The following is a 23,322-nucleotide window of genomic DNA, read 5'->3' as shown; positions in this document are numbered from 1 at the left end:
TAGCCTACCAATCTTTTGGTTTAGCTTATATCTATTCTGGGAATGTCAACTAGCAATTTGGGCTTGGCAATTCGGGGGGGGGGGGGGGGGGGGGGGGGGGGGGGGGGGATTGGAGGCTGTGTTGTCATTAGTTATAGTAATATGGATATGAAAATTGATCATATCGACAGGATGTTTTCATTAGCTATCCAAGTATCTCTATGATGCATAACAATTATAATCAGGCTACTACACAGAGAGAGGGAATGCCAGTCTGATCACTAGTGAGCCTCATGTCAGGAATCAAGCTCCGCATGGTCAAAAGAAGGATGAAGGTTCATTTCGTCGAACAAGGATAAACTAGCGGAGGTAGTATTGATGCTGAAGCTGATGGATTCATCAGGCAAAAACATTAAACTGGATAACCACAATAAAAATGGCAACACTCCAAAGTGTCAGATTTGTATGTGGGTTTTCTCTGTTTTTGTGACTTTCTGCTTCACCATGCCGCAAGGCGTTTTGAGTCCTGGAGAACTCAACAAATTTCGGAATAAAAACTCCCATGTTATCTTTGAATGTGACAAAAAAACGAATTCTTAAGTGTGACAAACTTGAAGAGATTCTATATTGAGATGATTTAAGTAACTAATTCTTACAGAGGATCATACATGACCAGGTTAGGCAATATACAGCCCTAAACTGTTGATCTGATAGAATGATGACGAACGCTAAAAAAAAAAATCAAACTATTGTACTTGACAGTTGCCACTGATAATATGCTTTTACAAGAATAGTAATCCTACGCGTCAAATTATTTCGTTTCGCGGATAAGCTGGTCAATCATTGCTTGCATGAATGCTGGGACCTTGTAACCTTCACCTTCGAGTTTCATCAAACAGAGGGCAGATGATTTCTTATCGATTAGTGTCGTGACTATGGAGGCTTTCTTTGCAAGACTTTTGAATTCCGTGATACTAATAGGCAGATCATAGTTAATCAACTCAAATGGAATTCCAAAATCCATCCTCAACAGAAGGTCAACTGTAACCACAAGCACTCCTCCATTTTGTCTAAAATTATCTTCAGCGGCCTTATTAATGGGCTTGGATTGCTTGCTGTGGGCCTTATAAACATTAATGGGCTTGGGTTGATTGTGGTGGGCCTTATAAACCGAAATATTACTCTTCTTGTAAAAGTAATCAGCCACAGTGTCCACGTCTACGCCAAATATGCAAGAGATGATGGTGCGTCGTGCGCTACTGTCTTTCCACAGCTTAAAAACTTTCTTTGCCTTTTTCCCTTGGGCTGCCTTAATGAATATCACTTCTTCGGCGTCCCTCGAGGCAACCAGAGTGTCTTTCAGGGGAGCTTCTTTCTTGGGTTTGATGAGGGGAGCAGTCATTGCAGAGGAGTCCACTTTTGAAACTATGGCATCTTTTCGAGATTTTTCAGCACGATAATCAGCCGCCCAAACTGAGAGGAGAGACTTCTGCTTAACTGCAACTTGGAAAAATTCAATGATCAGAAAATCAAGAAAACCAAGACTATCACGAACTTGTACACCCAAGAAAACCAACAAGTCTATCAAGAAAATACTATCAAGATTTCAAGAAACGAACGAAAGAGAAAACCAACAAGTCATCAAGAAGATACTATCAAGATTTCAAGAAAACGAAAGACTATTGATAATCATACCTGCAGGGGGAGTGGTGTGATGGAAAGGGATGGAGGGCCCATCAGCAGCCCTCATCCCAGGCGTTTGAACTTCCTCGCCCTCCTCTTCAAGTTCATGTGTATAGGAGGCAATGGCCCTAGCCATTGTGGGGTAAATGAAGACAGTAAGAGAGAGAGAGATTGAGAGAAAGAGAGAGTGAGAGAGAAGAGAGAGATTGAGAGAAAGAGAGAGAGATTGAGAGAAAGAGAGAGTGAGAGAGAAGAGAGAGAGATCGAGAGAAAGAGAGATTGATGAATGGGTTGAAGTGTGTTGTTAACCGTATATATAGAGTAGGCAAACACAAGCCCTAGCCATTGTGGGGTAAATGAAGACAGTAAGAGAGAGAGAGATTGAGAGAAAGAGAGAGTGAGAGAGAAGAGAGAGATTGAGAGAAAGAGAGAGTGAGAGAGAAGAGAGAGAGATCGAGAGAAAGAGAGATTGATGAATGGGTTGAAGTGTGTTGTGAATAGTATATATAGAGTAGGCAAACACATGCAAATATGATAAAGAAAAGAACACATGCAATATCTTTGTGTATCTAAATTTCACAAAATAGTGCGACGTGTAGACGTCTGTTACTCTGTTAGACTAACTGACATCTGTTAGACTAACTAATTTAACGGCATTAATAGTCCGGAGGTTTCAATAATAAAATAAAATTTGCAGAAAAATAATAATAAAAGATTTGGTTAAATTCAAATGAAATAAAATTTGCAGAAAAATAATAATAAAATGCTTGCAGAAATATATTTCATATTTTTACGTTCTAAATCAATTAGATTTATTTTTGTAAATTAAATGCCTCTCATTTTTTTTTATGTTTAAATCAAAGTAAAAAAATGATTTGGTAAAATTCAGATGAAAGTAGGGTCGCTAATAAGAATATGACTTCTATTTTTTTATATTCAACAAAATTAAAGGAACTTTTGTAGTAGAATATAATCCTATTATAAATAATAAATTAATAATTATTTTTCCATTTCTTATTTCTGTTCTTATTGAATTAATATAATTGTAAAATCATCGCGAAATCATTTTATAAAATATTAGTAATATAAGTCATAAAGTAAATCAAATAATAATATAAAATATTACATATACTACTAAAAATCTATTTTTTTTAATATCTGCACAACACCAATTACTAAATAAATATATGCGTTTCCAAAAAATATTCAGACAATCACTGATTTATATTATTAGCTTTAGACAATTTACATGGTTGGTCAAGGGCGAAACTAAATTTCTCTATTTTAATTGTACGAATATTAAATTAAATTAGTTCTAGAATCGTATGAGTTACTCCCTATTGTTACAAATAATATATTAAAAAAATAAATATAAAAATATAAAATTTGAAATATATATTAAAAATCACCGGTTCTTTTTACCAGATATAAACTAGTATATTGTAAAGTAAGTTAATAAAATTTAAAAAAATATAAATTCAAATAGCAATTAAAATAAAGAAATGATGTTCTTGGTATTATTATCTTTAAATATATACTACTCCTTACCTCCAAACTGTTTTTTCGGTACAAGATGCAGCATTTTCATATACTATTTTTTGATATATACTCAAACACCGGTAGATAAACATGCTCCATCTATTTTTTAAATATAAATCGTTTGATTTCTCGACCTATTGTATAGTTAATATTATTTTCTTAAAATTTTTTTTAAAATAAAAATATATGATTAATATTATAATTTAGAAAAGAAAAATTTTAACTGTCAAACAACTCTTCTAGTGACTTATATTTCAGAAGTGACGTGGATGTGTTTAATAAAAAAAATATATTGTATTTGAGCATTAAAATCATCACCATGGAAAAATTCGTGAGGACACATGTTTTTCATCAAATACTTTTCTGAGAGACAATCAGGTTTTGGATCATATGAGCAAAGAATGGGGAAGTTATAGAAAGAATCCCAAGAAAGCTATATATTTAAAAATGAAGCAGCTAACGGAAGTTATGTTATTTTAACAGTAATACACACATTGCATTTATTTTTTTCAATTTTTGATAAGCAAAGCATTGCATTAAAATCTAGAAATGTCTTACATGATAACAGGAGCCCAGTAAAAGGAAGGGCAAAACAAGGAAAATTTTGCATTGTAGGCAACACAACATGAAAAGATAACCAGCACAAACACTACATTACTATAACTAATAGGGTTTATCTAGTGTGTGCTCATATACACATGCTAAACACTAACATTTATAAAATTGGAGGGTTTTGATTGATATGGTTGTTGTAAATGCAAGAAAGTTCATCATTATTATAGAGGGTAAGCTAATACAATCCATCCAATTTCATAAATTTGGTGCTTAGTGTATGCACACCATAAAAAACGTACTGTAATATCATTTATTTGGGAGGGTACAAACTGGATAGCAACCTGATCATGAAGCAGTGTTGCAACATCAAAGTTGGGGACTAGTACTAGAGGATGAGTTAACGGTAAACCTTTGTGGAATTTTTTGCTGATATTGAATCTGTGCAAACCACCTCCTTTGCATTAGAATAGTTCAAGTACACGATCTGTTATTGATAAATGAATGCAAGTCTTTGTGGAATTTTTTGCTGATATTGAATATGTGCAAACCACCACCTTTGCATTAGAATAGTTCAAGTACACGATCTGTTGCACAAAGTGCATACTTTAAATACACACAATGTATTTAACTCCTCATATTCACATCAAGGGTGGTGTTTGTTTCTCTCGAACTGAGAAAAACTTAGGGTTTAATATGTTGTCAACCGAATATATTTTAAAATGTAACTTTGAAGAAGATAAAATTATGTCATACTAAAATATGTTTTCAATAGAAAATAGATTTATAAATAATAAGTAAACATGTTCGGATTTAAAAATAATAAGTAAACTTGTTAGCTATAACATAATATATGGATAATCATCTAAAATTGTAGCTAAGAGGTGATTTTATGTATAATTATATTATCTTAAATTATACATGTAGGTTCTAGTTTTACTTAACACGTATGATGCTATAAGAGCATCTCCAAGGCACATAATTATAATCTTTGTGCTTCACCGGTATTAGCTATAATGATAATATATTTAAAATATTGTTATTTTATTCTAGACTCATCATGAAAAAAATACAAGTAACGAGATGAGTCTTTACTATGATTCAACAGCAAACTTACACAAGATATCTAAAGGCACAAGTTTTCGCTCTAATTCCAGGTCTAGCACTACCTCTAAAAATCTAATTGTATAATGAAGAATAATCACAATAAGTTTTAAAACAAATGCTATTAGCCAGCTAGATGACTGAGAAGTGTGAAGGCCAACCAATTACAGTTCTATGGAGATTTCATCACAATTTACAAACAAGAAGCTAGGGTGTATAGCCCTTCAGTGGTCTATCTGATTTGTCACGCTATTTCCCGCAGTTTGTCATTTAACAGGCTGTTCCCCGTAAGAAACTTGTACCAAGAGCAAGATCATTTAAATTTGACACAATCTGTGATCGTGTTGTTCCCATCTGATTAGCAATCTCATGCTGCTGCTCCAATACAAGCATTTCAAACCTGCAAAATAGAGAAGACGGATTTCTTAAATCAGTTGGAAGTTTTTTTTATCGGTAACAAACTTTTAAACATAAAATTGACCCCATATGTCTGGTTTTACTAGGTGTGGCAGTCTATAACAGCATCCGAAACACAGCCAAGCCCAACTTGATCATCAATACCATTTACAGAGACAAAACCAAAAATAAAAAGAAAACAACCCACCAACCCAAAATGACATAAAAGAACATTTGACCTTGCACCAATAAAAATATTCACTTAAAAAAATGTAACGCACAAAACCACCCACAATAGTATACTAAATAGATTTTTGTTCTCCAACTGAAAATCAAAGTGCAGGAAATGCAAGTACTTACGGACAAAGAAGTTCACAGTCGACTATGCTGTCTGGACCAGGCCGGTGAACCTTTCCTTTCGAATGGAATTGACAAAAAGATCTTGGATTCAATCCAGCAACATGTGGCACAGATTCAACAAGTTTCTTTTGCAAAGACTGAAGTCTACAAAATGCTAATACATCTAGAGGTGCAATACATCCCACACTGCCATCCAGAGTCCCACATAAAAGAGCAAAAAGATTTGTCTTGTCAGGGATAGGAGCAGCATTGGTTTGATCAGGTGTAGGAAGCATCTGCAACCTCTGAAACTTGGTCACATGAGCACTAAAATGAAACTCAGCTCGAGAAAGAAATTTTTGTCCTTTCCAACTCTCTGACATCTTGGGTGCATAATAGAATACTCCCTCTGTCCCTCTCATTTCTTTACAGTTACTATTTTGGGATGTCCCTCTCATTTCTTTACGTTACTATAAATAGTAAGTTTTTCCCATCATTACACCCACTATCTTCCCCCACTATCTCATATTTAACAATAAAAACTACTATTACACCCACTACTTCCCTCCACTATCTCAAATCTATTATTAAATATTGATAGGTCCCACCACTTTACCCACTTTTCATCTAACTTTACTCAATTTTCACACATGTCTTGGTCTCCGTGTCCCCCTCCAATGTAAACAATTGAGGGGGACGGAGGGAGTAACTGTTTTAATACATTCAAGAAATCCAAATACATACAACTCTCCTTTGTACTGCGCTCTCTAAGTGTGCTTGTTCCCCCCTGCTTCCTACCATGGCAAGTCTTTGTGAAAGAACTCCGATGAGAAGAAAAGAAGGCGTTGAGAGACCCTCCTGGCCCAACCCTAGACTTAAACATGGTAATTAACTAGGATATCTTTTGATTATTGACCATAAAAAACACAGATACCGGCATGTGTCATGTGGTTCTAATGTTCTATACAAGGATCCAGTGTGTGTGAAGATGAAAAAGAGGACAAGTGTGAAGGCAATGCAAATTAGGAGGTCAAATTATTATTATTATTATTATTGCTTGTCATTGTAAAGTACCTATAACATCACAAGTACTCACATAGTTACACGTGCTAACCTGTACATTCTTTTGATCATCTGAAACTGCTAAGTTAAGAGTACTCCCGTCGATTAGAAATTCTGTTGCGAAACAATCAAGTGGACCAAAATCTTTGGCCAACAAAGTAAGTTGAGTTCCCAGTTCCTTCCAACTGAGAAAGTAAATGCTCTTGTGAATATCCCCAAGACAAATGAAATTGTTCTCCTAAAATAAGAAATGGATTCTAATATGATGGGAGTTGAATGTCAAACACGAATATTCATTTTCTTTCTGGTATAATGTGGGCCAAACCTTTTCCTTGGGCCTTGGCGACTTTAAAGGAGGAAAAGGTGTCTGAATTTCAAAGGAATATATGAAATACTTCCACAACTTTTTGAACATCATATTAGCAGAAAATATAGACTACAAACTTATGTATAATGCAAGTCTTTTTTTAAGATAAGAAAGTGAATTTAGGATGACCCCCATCGCCGGAGGGGGGGGGGGGCTTCTGTGAGGGAAATATAAGAACTGCACACTAAGAAAACATAATAGGGGGTGGGGGGTCCAAGATGGCTAGGCTCCTGTGAGGAAAATAAAGAAAACATGATAGCATTAAATTGTTGTGCAACACCATCATATTGTATTTGTCCAAGATAATATTTATGCATTCTTTACTACTACTCCCTCCGTCCCTTTTTACTTGTCCCTTTTGAAAAAATAACGCATATTAAGAAAATGTTAGGTGGATATCTTGTTTTCATACATATCCCTAATAAATGTAATGAATTAGATAGAGTTGTGTATATATATATGCTAGTCAAACATTGGAAGTTGTTACATTTTGAAAAAACATACAAAAAGTTGCTTTGAAAAGAGAAGTGGACAAGTAATTTGGGACAATTTTTTTTTTCAAAAGGGACATGTAAAAGGGGACGGAGGGAGTATAAACTAAGTATGACAAGGCAGTCGGATACCTCCAACAATAAGCTGAATGCTTCCATCATTCATTCTTAAAAGCATCGGCTATAATAACCGATGATACTGTTGCACTCTCAGACCCCTAACCAGATTCAGAGTTTGGAGTCTTAAAGGTCAGCTCCTGAGTCATAAAAGCATCATCAAGAATTCGAGCACCACGAGCATAGATTTGTATTACTCTAAAAGCCTGTTCAAAGCTCAAGTAGAAGTCTAGAATCACCTCTTGAACTACACAAGAAAAAATACATATATTCCCTAAACATAAATCCTTCCTATCTCTCCTATATTAGGCGAGTATATACTTAAGAGCACTAAGCCCTTTATTATCATAGGTTATTAACAAGGACAAAAATAAAAAAGTAAAATTACCGTCCGAAAAGATTTCCAGCAGCAACAGTACTTCCTTGCACATAATAATCGACACTTTCAGTAACCTCCTCTAGATTGTTGACTGTTTGCAGTACCTATGAATCACATAATTGTTATTCAAAAGCCTCAGCATCCAGCAAACACTGAAAAAAACCATTTCATCGCCAAAAAAAATTAGCAAAAGCTGCCAGCTATTCCATATTAACAATTAAGTCCCAGAATATTACAAGTTATCAATGACCATTAAAAACTTTAGCACACTGCTAGCATATTCTTTACAAAATCAACGTGAAGCATTCAATCTGTATGCACGAACAGCACCACCATAACTAAAAAGGACTGTACAGAGAGCAAAGTGTTAGAAGTCAAACTCTCCCGAAAGTGTATTAATTAAATAAATCAGATACATATATGAATATGAGGACACAACACATTCAGAATATCAAAAGGAAAAACACATTACAATTAAAATGATTATATCCTACTTCATATTACATTGCAGGAAAACACATTGTAGCATGACATTCAGAATATCAAAAGGAGAAATTTAAGCAACACTATAGCTGCGTTTGGTAGATAATTTAAGAAGGAATAAAAGAAAAATATACACGTCACTAGTTCCTAAATCCTACTAAAACTATAGCTGCAGTCTAATATCGAAATTTACACTTCACTAGTTCCTGAATCTTACTAAAATTGTAGAAACATAAAAAGAACATGCAGCAAATTCATTAGGAATACAAAGGCGGAACTTTAAAACTACAAGATAAATGCCAATGTTAGAAAAAGAAAGCATTAAAACTACATAGTCAATATTACAAAATAGTAGGCTTTAAGATAAAGAAAAGATATCAAGATGAACTTGGGATCACTTGCATCTCTCGTAAGAGACCTCTTCAATTTGCCGAGGACCTTTCTATCATCCCAATGTCATATTCTGTTATGTTGACTTTTATTTTTTTCGACAAAAGAGCAGGAGGTTCAATCCACATGGAAAATGATGCACCGTAATCTAGACCATCCCAGTTTTTAAGTCCGGATGAAGTAGATTCCAAGAGACCATTCTCAACGTTATAAACGTAGCAGGTCCCATGTTCTTGGTAATATATCTTGTTGGGAGATGCTCTATAATAATTCATATAATCTACATAAACAGAATACCTGCTGATGAACAAAGAACGGTCCCCTAAACTTTTTAGAGGAACCCAAAGTTTACTAGATGAATCATAGGTTGTAAGAACATCTCTGCGAACTTTTGGGTCATAATACATAAGCATGAGCTCCCCATCTAACGCAAAGAATCTCATATTGTGCTCTCCTCCCTCACAATTAGCTGGCATTGAATAGGAGTTTATATTTAAATCCCCGGAAGCAATGTCATAGGATGCAAGTCGTCGGCCGTGACAGAGAAAATAGAAAAGTCCTCGAATGAACACAACATCTCTGCCACGAGGACAGAACAAAGGTTGTTGAAAATCAAATTGAGTCGTCGTCCAGTGTGCATCACCATGACGAAAAATACCCACGGTCCACTGGCTAGAATTAACAACAAAAATAGCTAAAAAGACACAATCTGAAGAAGCAGGGCAGGTGGAGACAGCTATCAAGCGATTCATATTCCAATCCGGACGGACATTAGGATGGTGAAACTGAGGGAGTGTAAAGGATGAATTATCTAGAATCGAGACAATCAAAAAATGGGTGCGAGTAAAATCAATGTGATACATAGACAAACACAAACATCCATCAAAATAAACCAGTGGCGTAGCCTCATGAACAGTGGATGAGTCAAAAAAGTCATTCAAATTAATACTTCGAGTAATTTCTGGTTGGTCCAGATTCAGGGGTTGATACAGGTGGTATGTGATCATCCAATCCTCAGAATCCTCATGATACATCATCAACCACCAGGGCAATACATCACCGGCCCTTTTTTCATGCTCTGCCGCCAGCCAAGTCTTGCACACAACGCTGAATCGAGCATGATCCCCCCAATAAAGCTTCTTCTTTACTTCACCCAACAAATCCAAATCAAGATCTGCCCATGATTTTGTTGAACACTGCTTTTTACATACAATCTTCTGCTTCTCTTCATCTTGGTTGCACCTTTTCATCTTTTCTGTTTGGTGTTTGTTGACGTCCCCCGTTTGTATCTTATATACTGTTGTTGCAAGGGTCTTTTGGTCGAACTGAGGTATTCCTAGTCCAACTCTATCACCGTATTAGATTAGGATTTTAATTCACTGTATGAGTAAGAGCCAAGCTTGGACTTTAAGGTGTTTCAAACCTAAAAGTTAAAGAATTTCAAAAAAAAAAAAAAAAAAACCTAAAAGTTAAAAAATGTATTTCTGTGTAATAAGTCAGAACTCAGCTTAAAGTAAGGAATAAGTCAGAGACTGACTTAAAGCCAGAAGTAGGACTGTAAATCGATACGGACTATCCAGTGTCTCGGCTCATATCCGGCTCGAAAATATGATACATGTCTCATATCCGTTTTGAAAACGATCCAAATCTGGCGGAAAAATTAAGCCCGTATAATATATGATCCCGGATACGAGCACACCTATACCCGCTCAGATTCGGGCTCATATAATTTTTCATAATATAATCCTACCCGAATACCCGAATATGATCCCCGATTCATATTCGATTCAAACTCATATACATATTATATTTTAAATCCATCATATTTGCAAGTAAATAGTCATCATTTTATAAAATTTTAATATCTTATTTAAGTTTATATCTTCATAAAATATGATTTATTTAATGTGATCATGCTTATTATTTTCATATATATTTAATAAATGATATATACCAACATATAACTATAAGTTTTAATTTAAAATTATTATATTTTATAATATTATGTTTACTTAGACTAAATGATAATTATTTGAATAACTAAAATAATATGATTTTTAATGTTACTGGATCACGTCCGGCCCATATTCGATGGATCATAAACTACCCGGTTAAAAAATAGAAAATACGATACTGGATCATATTCGGTTCCGATCTGGATCTCAAATACCCGGGATCATTTTATATCCGAATAAAACGATCCCGGACCCTAATCTGGACAAGCTAAAAATAATATGATCCGGTACTTGAGCAGAGGGGTACCCGGGATCACCCGGATCATTTTACAGCCCTAGCCAGAAGTTAGTTTTAGGTACTCTTTTCAATGACTTATTTTTTTAAACTTTCTTTTTGATAAAAACTATTTATAAGTTATAATTTACTCATAAATTAATTTTTTTATTTTTATTATTTATTATATATATATAATAACTCATAAGTAATCTACAATTCAAAAATTACCCAAACAGACATTTTAAACTCCCAGCTTATCAAATAAGTCACGTTAAGTCATAAGTCATAAGCTCATCCAAACGGACTCTAAATCACACTTTGCACCTCTAAATTTAGGGCATTTTGCGACTTGGTCTCATTGTTTAAAACTTTGCAGGTTGCACTCATAATTTTTTAATCTGTAACGCTTTGCACCCACTTAACACTTTCCATCCAAACAATCGTTAAGTCTAACAGAAGGGAGGGGTAGTTTGGGAAAAATCTGCATGGGGTTTAATTAAAAGCAGGTTTAATGAAAAAAATAATCTCTTTTAACGAAAAATAAAATAAATATTAAAATATATTTTATAAAATAACAGATAAATATTATAAATCACTGCAAAGGATCATAAGAATTTTATAAAATATTTATTTTAATATTTATTTTATTTTGAATATACAGATATGTAAAAAAAATATGTATTTTTTTCGTTAAAATAGATTTTGAACATGTAATAAAGGTGAAGATGTCGAACCACGCATTATAAAACTATACAAGAAATAATTGCGACCCTCTTATAGACACACATTTAGGTAATGTATCAAAAAATAAGTGTTAAAGTGTATTGGGCCGATGTATTGTGTTTTTGTCATGAAATGGTTCACGAATTAATTGCGTGTTTTAGTATCATTGTCGTTTTTGTTATTATTATGTATTGTTTGATTAAATTAGTTTTAGACTACTTGATGTGGTAAGTGTTTTTATTGTTTTTTGCGTATGTTAATATGTGCCTGAGCTGAATCGGAACTGTGGTTTTTATTGGATGGATCAGATGCCGCGGAGAGGAGTTTGGCAGCTAAAAAAGCTCGTTGTGAGTTACTGCAACTGGGGAGGAAATAGGTGCTCCAGCAAAGGATTTTAACGAAAAGAATTTAAAATATTATAAATCACTGCAAAGAATTTTAAGAATTTTATAAAATATATTTTAATATTTATTTTATTCTTACATATCTCTATATTTAAATATATTAAATACATATATTTAACAATAATATATAAAACCAAACAAATTTATTAAATGTTCAAAGTCTATTTTAACGAAAAAAACACATATTATTCTTACATATCTAAATTACTGCAAAGGATTTTAAAAATTTTATAAAATATATTTTAGTATTTATTTTATTCTTAAATATCCCTATATTTAAAATATATTAAATACATTTATTTAACAATAATATATAAAACCAAACAAATTTATTAAATGTTCAAAGTCTATTTTAACGAAAAAAACACATTTGATTCTTACATATCTCTATATTCAAAATAAAATAAATATTAAAATATATTTTATAAAATTCTTAAAATCCTTTGCATTGATTTATAATATTTATTTCTTATTTTATAAAATATGTTTTAATATTTATTTTAATTTTTCGTTAAAACAGATTTGTTTTTCGTTAAACATGCTTTTAATTAAACCCATGCAGATTTCTCCCAAACTACCCCTCCTAGAGGTGTCAAACGGATAATTCGGATACGGATAGGCCTGTATCCGGATCCGAAAATCCATATCCGTATCCGGATCCGAGTTCAAAATTTTTTAAAGGATGATATCTGAATTCGGATCCGACGGATACTATCGGGATTCAGATAATATCCGGATCCGAATCTGATTTTTAATCAAAATTTTGATTTTTCTATTAAAATTTCTAAAAAATCATAAGAAATAGTAAATATTAAAAATTAATTTTTAAAAACTGAGTAAAAAAATTAAAATCATTAAAGAAGATTTATATTAATTCAAAAATTAATTCTTATTTATCTTTCAATATAAATTTGTTATCTTTAAAATATTAAACAAATAAAATTATGATATATGTCTATAATATTTTAAAATTATACAAAATTTATATAAATATATTATTTTATGTATACATATATATACACACATTATATAGTTATTGAATAATAATTATATATATAATATTTAATATCATGTATATTTAATTTCGGATTCGGAAATTATCGGACACGAATATGCCTATATCCGTATCCGTATCCGGAATTGTCGGATTCGGATGCGGATAATATCCTCTTTGTCTCGGATACGGATAATATCTGTTTTATCTCGGATACGAATGCGGATTTTCGGACGGATATCGGATTTTTTGAACTTTCTTGACAGCCCTAACCCCTCCCTTCTGTTAGAATTAACAATGGTTTGGATGGAAAGTGTTAAGTGGGTGCAAAACGTTACAGATTAAAAACTTACGAGGGCAACTTGCAAAGTTTTAAACAACGAGACCAAATCGCGAAACGCCTCAAAGTTACAGGCACACAGTGTGATTTACTCTAATTGTATCTATATGATTCCTACTCTGACTGTATTTCAGGGATTCAATTAAGATTTTAATTAATTGTTTTTATCTACGTATATTAATAGATAGTAAGTAATTTTGATTTACTACAGATTTATGATAAAATGTGGCAGAGTTGATATAAATTCTTTAGGATTTTACCATAATGTTTCAAAATTTCATGAATTTTGGTGGTATTTCAAAAAACTTACGGGGTGTATTGAATTGCGATTTTAAAAGATATTTTTACATTCATGAAATCTGAGGGTATTCAATTGGGATTGTTTGAAATCCATCAAAATTTAGAGGTATTCAATTGGTATTTTAAATTATGCTACAAAATCTGGTGGTATTCAATTAGGATTTTAAATTATACTTTTAAAATCTGATGGTATTCAATTGGGATTGTTTAAAATCCAATAAAATCTGATGGTATTCAAACGCTGATGGATTTTTTTGGATTTCACAAAATGATGAAATTGAAATTACAAGATATCATTGGAAGATATTTTTTATGATAATTGATTCTTTCCTCGTTTCAGAGTGATGATAATACTTGTTGTGAAGTAATTAGTCATTAATTTGAATTAATAACAAAAATTACGAGATTATTTAAGAACACGATATATCTAGATAAACAAATTCAATATATGTTGCATCTTTAATGATCGGAAATTTTCTAGTTTGAAGTTAAATAAGTCTCAATGTGAGATCGCGTATAACCATCATCAGTTTGAGGTTAGTGTCTGGGTACGAAAGGGTTAGAGTTCATGAGTGTTAAAATAAGTGAATGACCTGGTCGTAGCGTTACGGAATAAAAAAATCAAGTTAAAATAGGCGGGTTGAAAGTGAGTCAGGGATTTTAATCAAGTGGATTGTTAAAATGCTGGCGTGAAAGCTTATTTGTCACTAATGATATACTTTCTTATAAAATCATGTTTGATATATACTTCGATTGAATGGTCGAATGCTTTTAACAGTGAAGTAAATTGATTGAATTTTTTTAAGTTAGACGACCCGATTGCGAGTTACTAGTTAGTCTATGGACTAAAACATGATCTAACTATTTTAAAATCACATTCTTTTCTTTTAAAAAACTTAAAAATTCTTTATTTATGAGAGAAGAATATATATTCTTCTGGAGGTAAGGAATATTTTACTTCTCTATTGTTCTGATCTTTTTTACTTCTCTATTGTTCTGATCTTTTCTGAAATTAAACCCAAGTCATTTGATAATTTGTTCAGAATAAGTCATTTAATAATTTTCTTGATTTTATGAATCCGGAAAATGAAAAAGAGTGTTGAGAACATCCGCAAGAAGGAATGGTTAAGATCAATGTTGATGCAACAGTTTTTGAGTCTGTTAAGTTATATTGTCTATCCATGGTAGCTCGAAATCATGAAGGCGTATTGATAAGTGCTGGTACAAGCTGCAGGTATGGTCGAATGGCTCTAGAACTAGTTGAAGCATTGAGCATCACGTAAACATTGATTTGGATAAAAAAACAAGAGTACATCTTCAGTTACAGTTAAAACAGATTGATTACAGGTGATTTAGGCGATCAGATGTTAAATTGTGCAACTATCATACTTCGGGAGAGTAGTAGAAGATTGTAATGCTTTACTTAGCGATCTTAAAAATCGTCTTGTGACGTTGAATTTTGTCAAATGTTCAGCGAACAAAGTAGCTCATTTTTTTAACGAGACACAATAGTTCAGTGGCAGATCGTTTGTGGAATGGGAATTGTGTTTACCGTGAATTCCACCATGTATCAAGAAATGATTGCTTTAATGAATTTCACATTTTTCGACAAAATAAAAACCTCGAGCCATTTTACAAATAAGTAAAATACATTAAATATTAATGTGAAAAATACCATTGCGATCAAAAACTACTTGTAAAATTCCCTTTATCTAGTATTACACATGACACATAAAATTGATCATAATTTCAAGTATATAAATTGTAATAAAAATTACGTGTACTTTATTTTAACGATCTTCATTTTAAATTTTGACAAGTTAACAATAACATATTTTCATAACAATTGTTTTCTTCATAACAATACCTCTAACAAGTAAAGGAAAATATTAGAACATTCAAAATTAAGATTTAACGCGTGACATCATTTAATAAAATTTTGAAATACTTGGGTGTAGTATTACTCATAAATGAATTTGTTAGAATCACATACATTATAGTTTGACATTAATCAAACATAACAAGAATTAAAAAGTAAAAAACACAAATAATTAACATGAAAACTTGTTAAAAAGGATAAAACGATAAATTCATGAATATATTACAAGATTGAAGTCGCTCAACACTCAAAACTCTTCAATATAAACATCCCAACTTGATTATAAAAGTTTTCTCATATGTATGTATGTGTAAACCTTCTTGTATTAGGTATTTTTAACTTATTTAGTGCGTGTTTGTTTCACGAGTAATTTACACTTTGCACCTCATAAGTTTAAGCGCCTTTTCGGTTTGGTCTCAAACAAAATTTCTTGTCAATACGTATCCTAATGTTTAAAAAACGCTTTTATATACACCTCTTTGACCATATTCCATCAATTTGTTTGACCATATTTGACTGTTAAAGTTACGGCGAGGGCCAACTGAACTTTTCCGTACAAATTTAGTAGGACGATTGTCATAACGCGAAAAATAGAGCTGTTTGCGAACCGAGCTGTTCGCGAACAAGCTCGAGCTCGGCTCGATAAAAGCTCGGTTCTGCTCGGTTCGTTAAGAACTCGAGCTCGAGCTCGAACACATAATGTGTTCGTTAAGAAAACGAGCTCGAGCCGAGCTTTTAGTGTGTTCGGCTCGAGCTCGGCTAGAGCTCGGCTCGAACTCGTTCGGCTCGATCTCGGCTCGTTAAAGCTCGAAAAAAAAGCAATATTTTCATGATAATTTCGTAATATATATATGTTATTGAAAGCCGAATTCAACATATAATATATCAAATCGATCATGAGAATATTAACTATAATATGGTGCCATCAAAACACACTAAAAATTTTATTTGGCTTGCTATTTTAAGAGTAAAGTAGCATTTTGGCCTTATTTTTCTCTGGCTCGGCTCGGCTCGACTCGACTCGGCTCGTATTTGTTCGTGAACAAGCTCGTGTTCGGCTCGTTAGTTAACGAGCTCGAGCTCGAACACACTTTTTTGTTCGATAAGAAAGCTCGGCTCGGCTCGGTTCGATAGGAAAAAATTTAAAGCTCGGCTCGACTCGGTCAAAACTCGGCTCGGCTCGGTTCGTGAACAGCCCTAGCGAAAAAGGCCCATGTACGAGTTCCAAACAAGCCCACGCTTATAAAATCTTAAAATAAAAAATTAGCTAAATTCAAAAGTAGTAGTATTCCATATTCTCCATAACTGAGTAATAACTTTACCAAAACCCTTGTGAGTTGTGCCATAAGGTTCTGGTTATTGCGAAGATCACATAATCTTATTACAGACATGAGTTCCAGAGATAGCATAATGAAGATTAAGGTGCTTCATGGGATTAATTGGTTGGACTTCTCTGTCCCTCCTAACACCACTTTTGGTACTCATTCTTTCTATATACTCTACGTTGCTCAAGCGAGAACAGTTTGTTTTACGAGTTTTTTAATTTTATAAATTTGCGTAGCAGTAGAATTTAATCCTATATATGTGTGGTGATAGTATATAAGTTGTTTTTTTCTTGGTGTGGTTGGTTTGTATCATGATATGAGGCTATGCAGCTTATGTGAAGTGTGATCAATATGGCTAACATTTTCTTTATTTGTTAGAAATTTTGTATTTTTTAATCGGGACTTTTATTTTTTTTTTTGTGATATCATAGGTATAACCTGCATTCTTGTTTCGATTTGAGTTTAATTAGTAATTGTAGAGGTTAAGACTTGAAATTTGTAATGTTGTTCTGCTAAATTGAAATCAATAGAGGTTATTGTTATGGGACTTTGGGGAATGTGGCAGTTAGGCGTGTAGCATCTATTTAAACCAACATCATTATGTCTATGAACACTTACCCTGTTGACCAATAGGCAATTCTATTTTAATTTCAAAGGTTTTCCTGAAGGAATATTTTTTATGGTTAAATATCTTTAAAACTGAGAATTGATATCGTTGAACTCTTCATGGACATTGTTTTGGGATCAGTTTCAACCTTTACAAATTGTCTGGAAAGAGACTTGTCTGGCACACCCACCCAGCCACCCTATTAGGCCCTGATGCAGCCCACAAGACGCCTTTCAAAATATCTATAGAACTGCTGTAGAAAGCTTTCTATCTATAGTTCCTTAAAATCCATGTCGCTTTATCCAATACCCATTCTGACACAACAATTTCTGCCACTTAAGTGGGGAGCTAATTCTTGACACATTGTAGCATGACATTCAGAATATCAAAAGGAGAAATTTAAGTAACACTATAGCTGCGTTTGGTAGAAAGATAATTTAAGAAGGAATAAAAGAAAAATATACACGTCACTAGTTCCTAAATCCTACTAAAACTATAGCTGCAGTCTAATATCGAAATTTACACTTCACTAGTTCCTGAATCTTACTAAAATTGTAGAAACATAAAAAGAACATGCAGCAAATTCATTAGGAATACAAAGGCGGAACTTTAAAACTACAAGATAAATGCCAATGTTAGAAAAAGAAAGCATTAAAACTACATAGTCAATATTACAAAATAGTAGGCTTTAAGATAAAGAAAAGATATCAAGATGAACTTGGGATCACTTGCATCTCTCGTAAGAGACCTCTTCAATTTGCCGAGGACCTTTCTATCATCCCAATGTCATATTCTGTTATGTTGACTTTTATTTTTTTCGACAAAAGAGCAGGAGGTTCAATCCACATGGAAAATGATGCACCGTAATCTAGACCATCCCAGTTTTTAAGTCCGGATGAAGTAGATTCCAAGAGACCATTCTCAACGTTATAAACGTAGCAGGTCCCATGTTCTTGGTAATATATCTTGTTGGGAGATGCTCTATAATAATTCATATAATCTACATAAACAGAATACCTGCTGATGAACAAAGAACGGTCCCCTAAACTTTTTAGAGGAACCCAAAGTTTACTAGATGAATCATAGGTTGTAAGAACATCTCTGCGAACTTTTGGGTCATAATACATAAGCATGAGCTCCCCATCTAACGCAAAGAATCTCATATTGTGCTCTCCTCCCTCACAATTAGCTGGCATTGAATAGGAGTTTATATTTAAATCCCCGGAAGCAATGTCATAGGATGCAAGTCGTCGGCCGTGACAGAGAAAATAGAAAAGTCCTCGAATGAACACAACATCTCTGCCACGAGGACAGAACAAAGGTTGTTGAAAATCAAATTGAGTCGTCGTCCAGTGTGCATCACCATGACGAAAAATACCCACGGTCCACTGGCTAGAATTAACAACAAAAATAGCTAAAAAGACACAATCTGAAGAAGCAGGGCAGGTGGAGACAGCTATCAAGCGATTCATATTCCAATCCGGACGGACATTAGGATGGTGAAACTGAGGGAGTGTAAAGGATGAATTATCTAGAATCGAGACAATCAAAAAATGGGTGCGAGTAAAATCAATGTGATACATAGACAAACACAAACATCCATCAAAATAAACCAGTGGCGTAGCCTCATGAACAGTGGATGAGTCAAAAAAGTCATTCAAATTAATACTTCGAGTAATTTCTGGTTGGTCCAGATTCAGGGGTTGATACAGGTGGTATGTGATCATCCAATCCTCAGAATCCTCATGATACATCATCAACCACCAGGGCAATACATCACCGGCCCTTTTTTCATGCTCTGCCGCCAGCCAAGTCTTGCACACAACGCTGAATCGAGCATGATCCCCCCAATAAAGCTTCTTCTTTACTTCACCCAACAAATCCAAATCAAGATCTGCCCATGATTTTGTTGAACACTGCTTTTTACATACAATCTTCTGCTTCTCTTCATCTTGGTTGCACCTTTTCATCTTTTCTGTTTGGTGTTTGTTGACGTCCCCCGTTTGTATCTTATATACTGTTGTTGCAAGGGTCTTTTGGTCGAACTGAGGTATTCCTAGTCCAACTCTATCACCGTATTAGATTAGGATTTTAATTCACTGTATGAGTAAGAGCCAAGCTTGGACTTTAAGGTGTTTCAAACCTAAAAGTTAAAGAATTTCAAAAAAAAAAAAAAAAAACCTAAAAATTAAAAAATGTATTTCTGTGTAATAAGTCAGAACTCAGCTTAAAGTAAGGAATAAGTCAGAGACTGACTTAAAGCCAGAAGTAGGACTGTAAATCGATACGGACTATCCAGTGTCTCGGCTCATATCCGGCTCGAAAATATGATACATGTCTCATATCCGTTTTGAAAACGATCCAAATCTGGCGGAAAAATTAAGCCCGTATAATATATGATCCCGGATACGAGCACACCTATACCCGCTCAGATTCGGGCTCATATAATTTTTCATAATATAATCCTACCCGAATACCCGAATATGATCCCCGATTCATATTCGATTCAAACTCATATACATATTATATTTTAAATCCATCATATTTGCAAGTAAATAGTCATCATTTTATAAAATTTTAATATCTTATTTAAGTTTATATCTTCATAAAATATGATTTATTTAATGTGATCATGCTTATTATTTTCATATATATTTAATAAATGATATATACCAACATATAACTATAAGTTTTAATTTAAAATTATTATATTTTATAATATTATGTTTACTTAGACTAAATGATAATTATTTGAATAACTAAAATAATATGATTTTTAATGTTACTGGATCACGTCCGGCCCATATTCGATGGATCATAAACTACCCGGTTAAAAAATAGAAAATACGATACTGGATCATATTCGGTTCCGATCTGGATCTCAAATACCGGGGATCATTTTATATCCGAATAAAACGATCCCGGACCCTAATCTGGACAAGCTAAAAATAATATGATCCGGTACTTGAGCAGAGGGGTACCCGGGATCACCCGGATCATTTTACAGCCCTAGCCAGAAGTTAGTTTTAGGTACTCTTTTCAATGACTTATTTTTTTAAACTTTCTTTTTGATAAAAACTATTTATAAGTTATAATTTACTCATAAATTAATTTTTTTATTATTATTATTTATTATATATATATAATAACTCATAAGTAATCTACAATTCAAAAATTACCCAAACAGACATTTTAAACTCCCAGCTTATCAAATAAGTCACGTTAAGTCATAAGTCATAAGCTCACCCAAACGGACTCTAAATCACACTTTGCACCTCTAAATTTAGGGCATTTTGCGACTTGGTCTCATTGTTTAAAACTTTGCAGGTTGCACTCATAATTTTTTAATCTGTAACGCTTTGCACCCACTTAACACTTTCCATCCAAACAATCGTTAAGTCTAACAGAAGGGAGGGGTAGTTTGGGAAAAATCTGCATGGGGTTTAATTAAAAGCAGGTTTAATGAAAAAAATAATCTCTTTTAACGAAAAATAAAATAAATATTAAAATATATTTTATAAAATAACAGATAAATATTATAAATCACTGCAAAGGATCATAAGAATTTTATAAAATATTTATTTTAATATTTATTTTATTTTGAATATACAGATATGTAAAAAAATATGTATTTTTTTCGTTAAAATAGATTTTGAACATGTAATAAAGGTGAAGATGTCGAACCACGCATTATAAAACTATACAAGAAATAATTGCGACCCTCTTATAGACACACATTTAGGTAATGTATCAAAAAATAAGTGTTAAAGTGTATTGGGCCGATGTATTGTGTTTTTGTCATGAAATGGTTCACGAATTAATTGCGTGTTTTAGTATCATTGTCGTTTTTGTTATTATTATGTATTGTTTGATTAAATTAGTTTTAGACTACTTGATGTGGTAAGTGTTTTTATTGTTTTTTGCGTATGTTAATATGTGCCTGAGCTGAATCGGAACTGTGGTTTTTATTGGATGGATCAGATGCCGCGGAGAGGAGTTTGGCAGCTAAAAAAGCTCGTTGTGAGTTACTGCAACTGGGGAGGAAATAGGTGCTCCAGCAAAGGATTTTAACGAAAAGAATTTAAAATATTATAAATCACTGCAAAGAATTTTAAGAATTTTATAAAATATATTTTAATATTTATTTTATTCTTACATATCTCTATATTTAAATATATTAAATACATATATTTAACAATAATATATAAAACCAAACAAATTTATTAAATGTTCAAAGTCTATTTTAACGAAAAAAACACATATTATTCTTACATATCTAAATTACTGCAAAGGATTTTAAAAATTTTATAAAATATATTTTAGTATTTATTTTATTCTTAAATATCCCTATATTTAAAATATATTAAATACATTTATTTAACAATAATATATAAAACCAAACAAATTTATTAAATGTTCAAAGTCTATTTTAACGAAAAAAACACATTTGATTCTTACATATCTCTATATTCAAAATAAAATAAATATTAAAATATATTTTATAAAATTCTTAAAATCCTTTGCATTGATTTATAATATTTATTTCTTATTTTATAAAATATGTTTTAATATTTATTTTAATTTTTCGTTAAAACAGATTTGTTTTTCGTTAAACATGCTTTTAATTAAACCCATGCAGATTTCTCCCAAACTACCCCTCCTAGAGGTGTCAAACGGATAATTCGGATACGGATAGGCCTGTATCCGGATCCGAAAATCCATATCCGTATCCGGATCCGAGTTCAAAATTTTTTAAAGGATGATATCTGAATTCGGATCCGACGGATACTATCGGGATTCGGATAATATCCGGATCCGAATCTGATTTTTAATCAAAATTTTGATTTTTCTATTAAAATTTCTAAAAAATCATAAGAAATAGTAAATATTAAAAATTAATTTTTAAAAACTGAGTAAAAAAATTAAAATCATTAAAGAAGATTTATATTAATTCAAAAATTAATTCTTATTTATCTTTCAATATAAATTTGTTATCTTTAAAATATTAAACAAATAAAATTATGATATATGTCTATAATATTTTAAAATTATACAAAATTTATATAAATATATTATTTTATGTATACATATATATATACACACATTATATAGTTATTGAATAATAATTATATATATAATATTTAATATCATGTATATTTAATTTCGGATTCGGAAATTATCGGACACGAATATGCCTATATCCGTATTCGTATCCGGAATTGTCGGATTCGGATGCGGATAATATCCTCTTTGTCTCGGATACGGATAATATCCGTTTTATCTCGGATACGAATGCGGATTTTCGGACGGATATCGGATTTTTTGAACTTTCTTGACAGCCCTAACCCCTCCCTTCTGTTAGAATTAACAATGGTTTGGATGGAAAGTGTTAAGTGGGTGCAAAACGTTACAGATTAAAAACTTACGAGGGCAACTTGCAAAGTTTTAAACAACGAGACCAAATCGCGAAACGCCTCAAAGTTACAGGCACACAGTGTGATTTACTCTAATTGTATCTATATGATTCCTACTCTGACTGTATTTCAGGGATTCAATTAAGATTTTAATTAATTGTTTTTATCTACGTATATTAATAGATAGTAAGTAATTTTGATTTACTACAGATTTATGATAAAA

The 23,322-nt window shown here is 32.5% G+C and overlaps 3 protein-coding genes across 3 annotated transcripts; all 3 read right to left on the bottom strand.

Moving 5' to 3' along the window:
• Positions 1 to 4,890: 4,890 nt before the first annotated feature.
• Positions 4,891 to 7,044, bottom strand: LOC135148412 (probable cleavage and polyadenylation specificity factor subunit 1). The gene is made up of 2 exons (XM_064083587.1): positions 5,614 to 7,044; positions 4,891 to 5,257 (listed from the first exon to the last, which is right to left on the bottom strand). Exons 1-2 carry the CDS (start codon positions 6,048 to 6,050, stop codon positions 5,128 to 5,130), a joined length of 567 nt encoding a protein of 188 aa, XP_063939657.1. The 5' UTR covers positions 6,051 to 7,044; the 3' UTR covers positions 4,891 to 5,127.
• A 1,869-nt stretch (positions 7,045 to 8,913) lies between these two features.
• Positions 8,914 to 10,131, bottom strand: LOC108197901 (F-box/kelch-repeat protein At1g57790-like). Its single transcript, XM_017365641.1, has one exon. It carries the CDS (start codon positions 10,129 to 10,131, stop codon positions 8,914 to 8,916), a length of 1,218 nt encoding a protein of 405 aa, XP_017221130.1.
• Positions 10,132 to 18,437: 8,306 nt separating this feature from the next.
• Positions 18,438 to 19,655, bottom strand: LOC108197900 (F-box/kelch-repeat protein At1g57790-like). The gene has a single exon (XM_017365640.2). The coding sequence runs from the start codon at positions 19,653 to 19,655 to the stop codon at positions 18,438 to 18,440; it is 1,218 nt and encodes a 405-aa protein (XP_017221129.2).
• Positions 19,656 to 23,322: the final 3,667 nt, after the last annotated feature.

The sequence above is a fragment of the Daucus carota genome, chromosome 8 (genome assembly GCF_001625215.2).
Source record: "Daucus carota subsp. sativus chromosome 8, DH1 v3.0, whole genome shotgun sequence".
Classification (NCBI taxonomy): Eukaryota; Viridiplantae; Streptophyta; class Magnoliopsida; order Apiales; family Apiaceae; genus Daucus; species Daucus carota.
The sequence above is the reverse complement of the archived record's forward strand: the minus strand, read 5'-3'. Positions and strand labels throughout refer to the sequence as shown.

Coding starts and splice junctions, on each gene's coding strand:
- LOC135148412 (XM_064083587.1), bottom strand. CDS start 6,050: ATGAGAGGGACATCCCAAAATAGTAACTGTAAAGAAATGAGAGGGACA. Junction 5,258..5,613: donor GACTGTGAACTTCTTTGTCC/GTAAGTACTTGC, acceptor TCTATTTTGCAG/GTTTGAAATGCTTGTATTGG.
- LOC108197901 (XM_017365641.1), bottom strand. CDS start 10,131: ATGAAAAGGTGCAACCAAGATGAAGAGAAGCAGAAGATTGTATGTAAA.
- LOC108197900 (XM_017365640.2), bottom strand. CDS start 19,655: ATGAAAAGGTGCAACCAAGATGAAGAGAAGCAGAAGATTGTATGTAAA.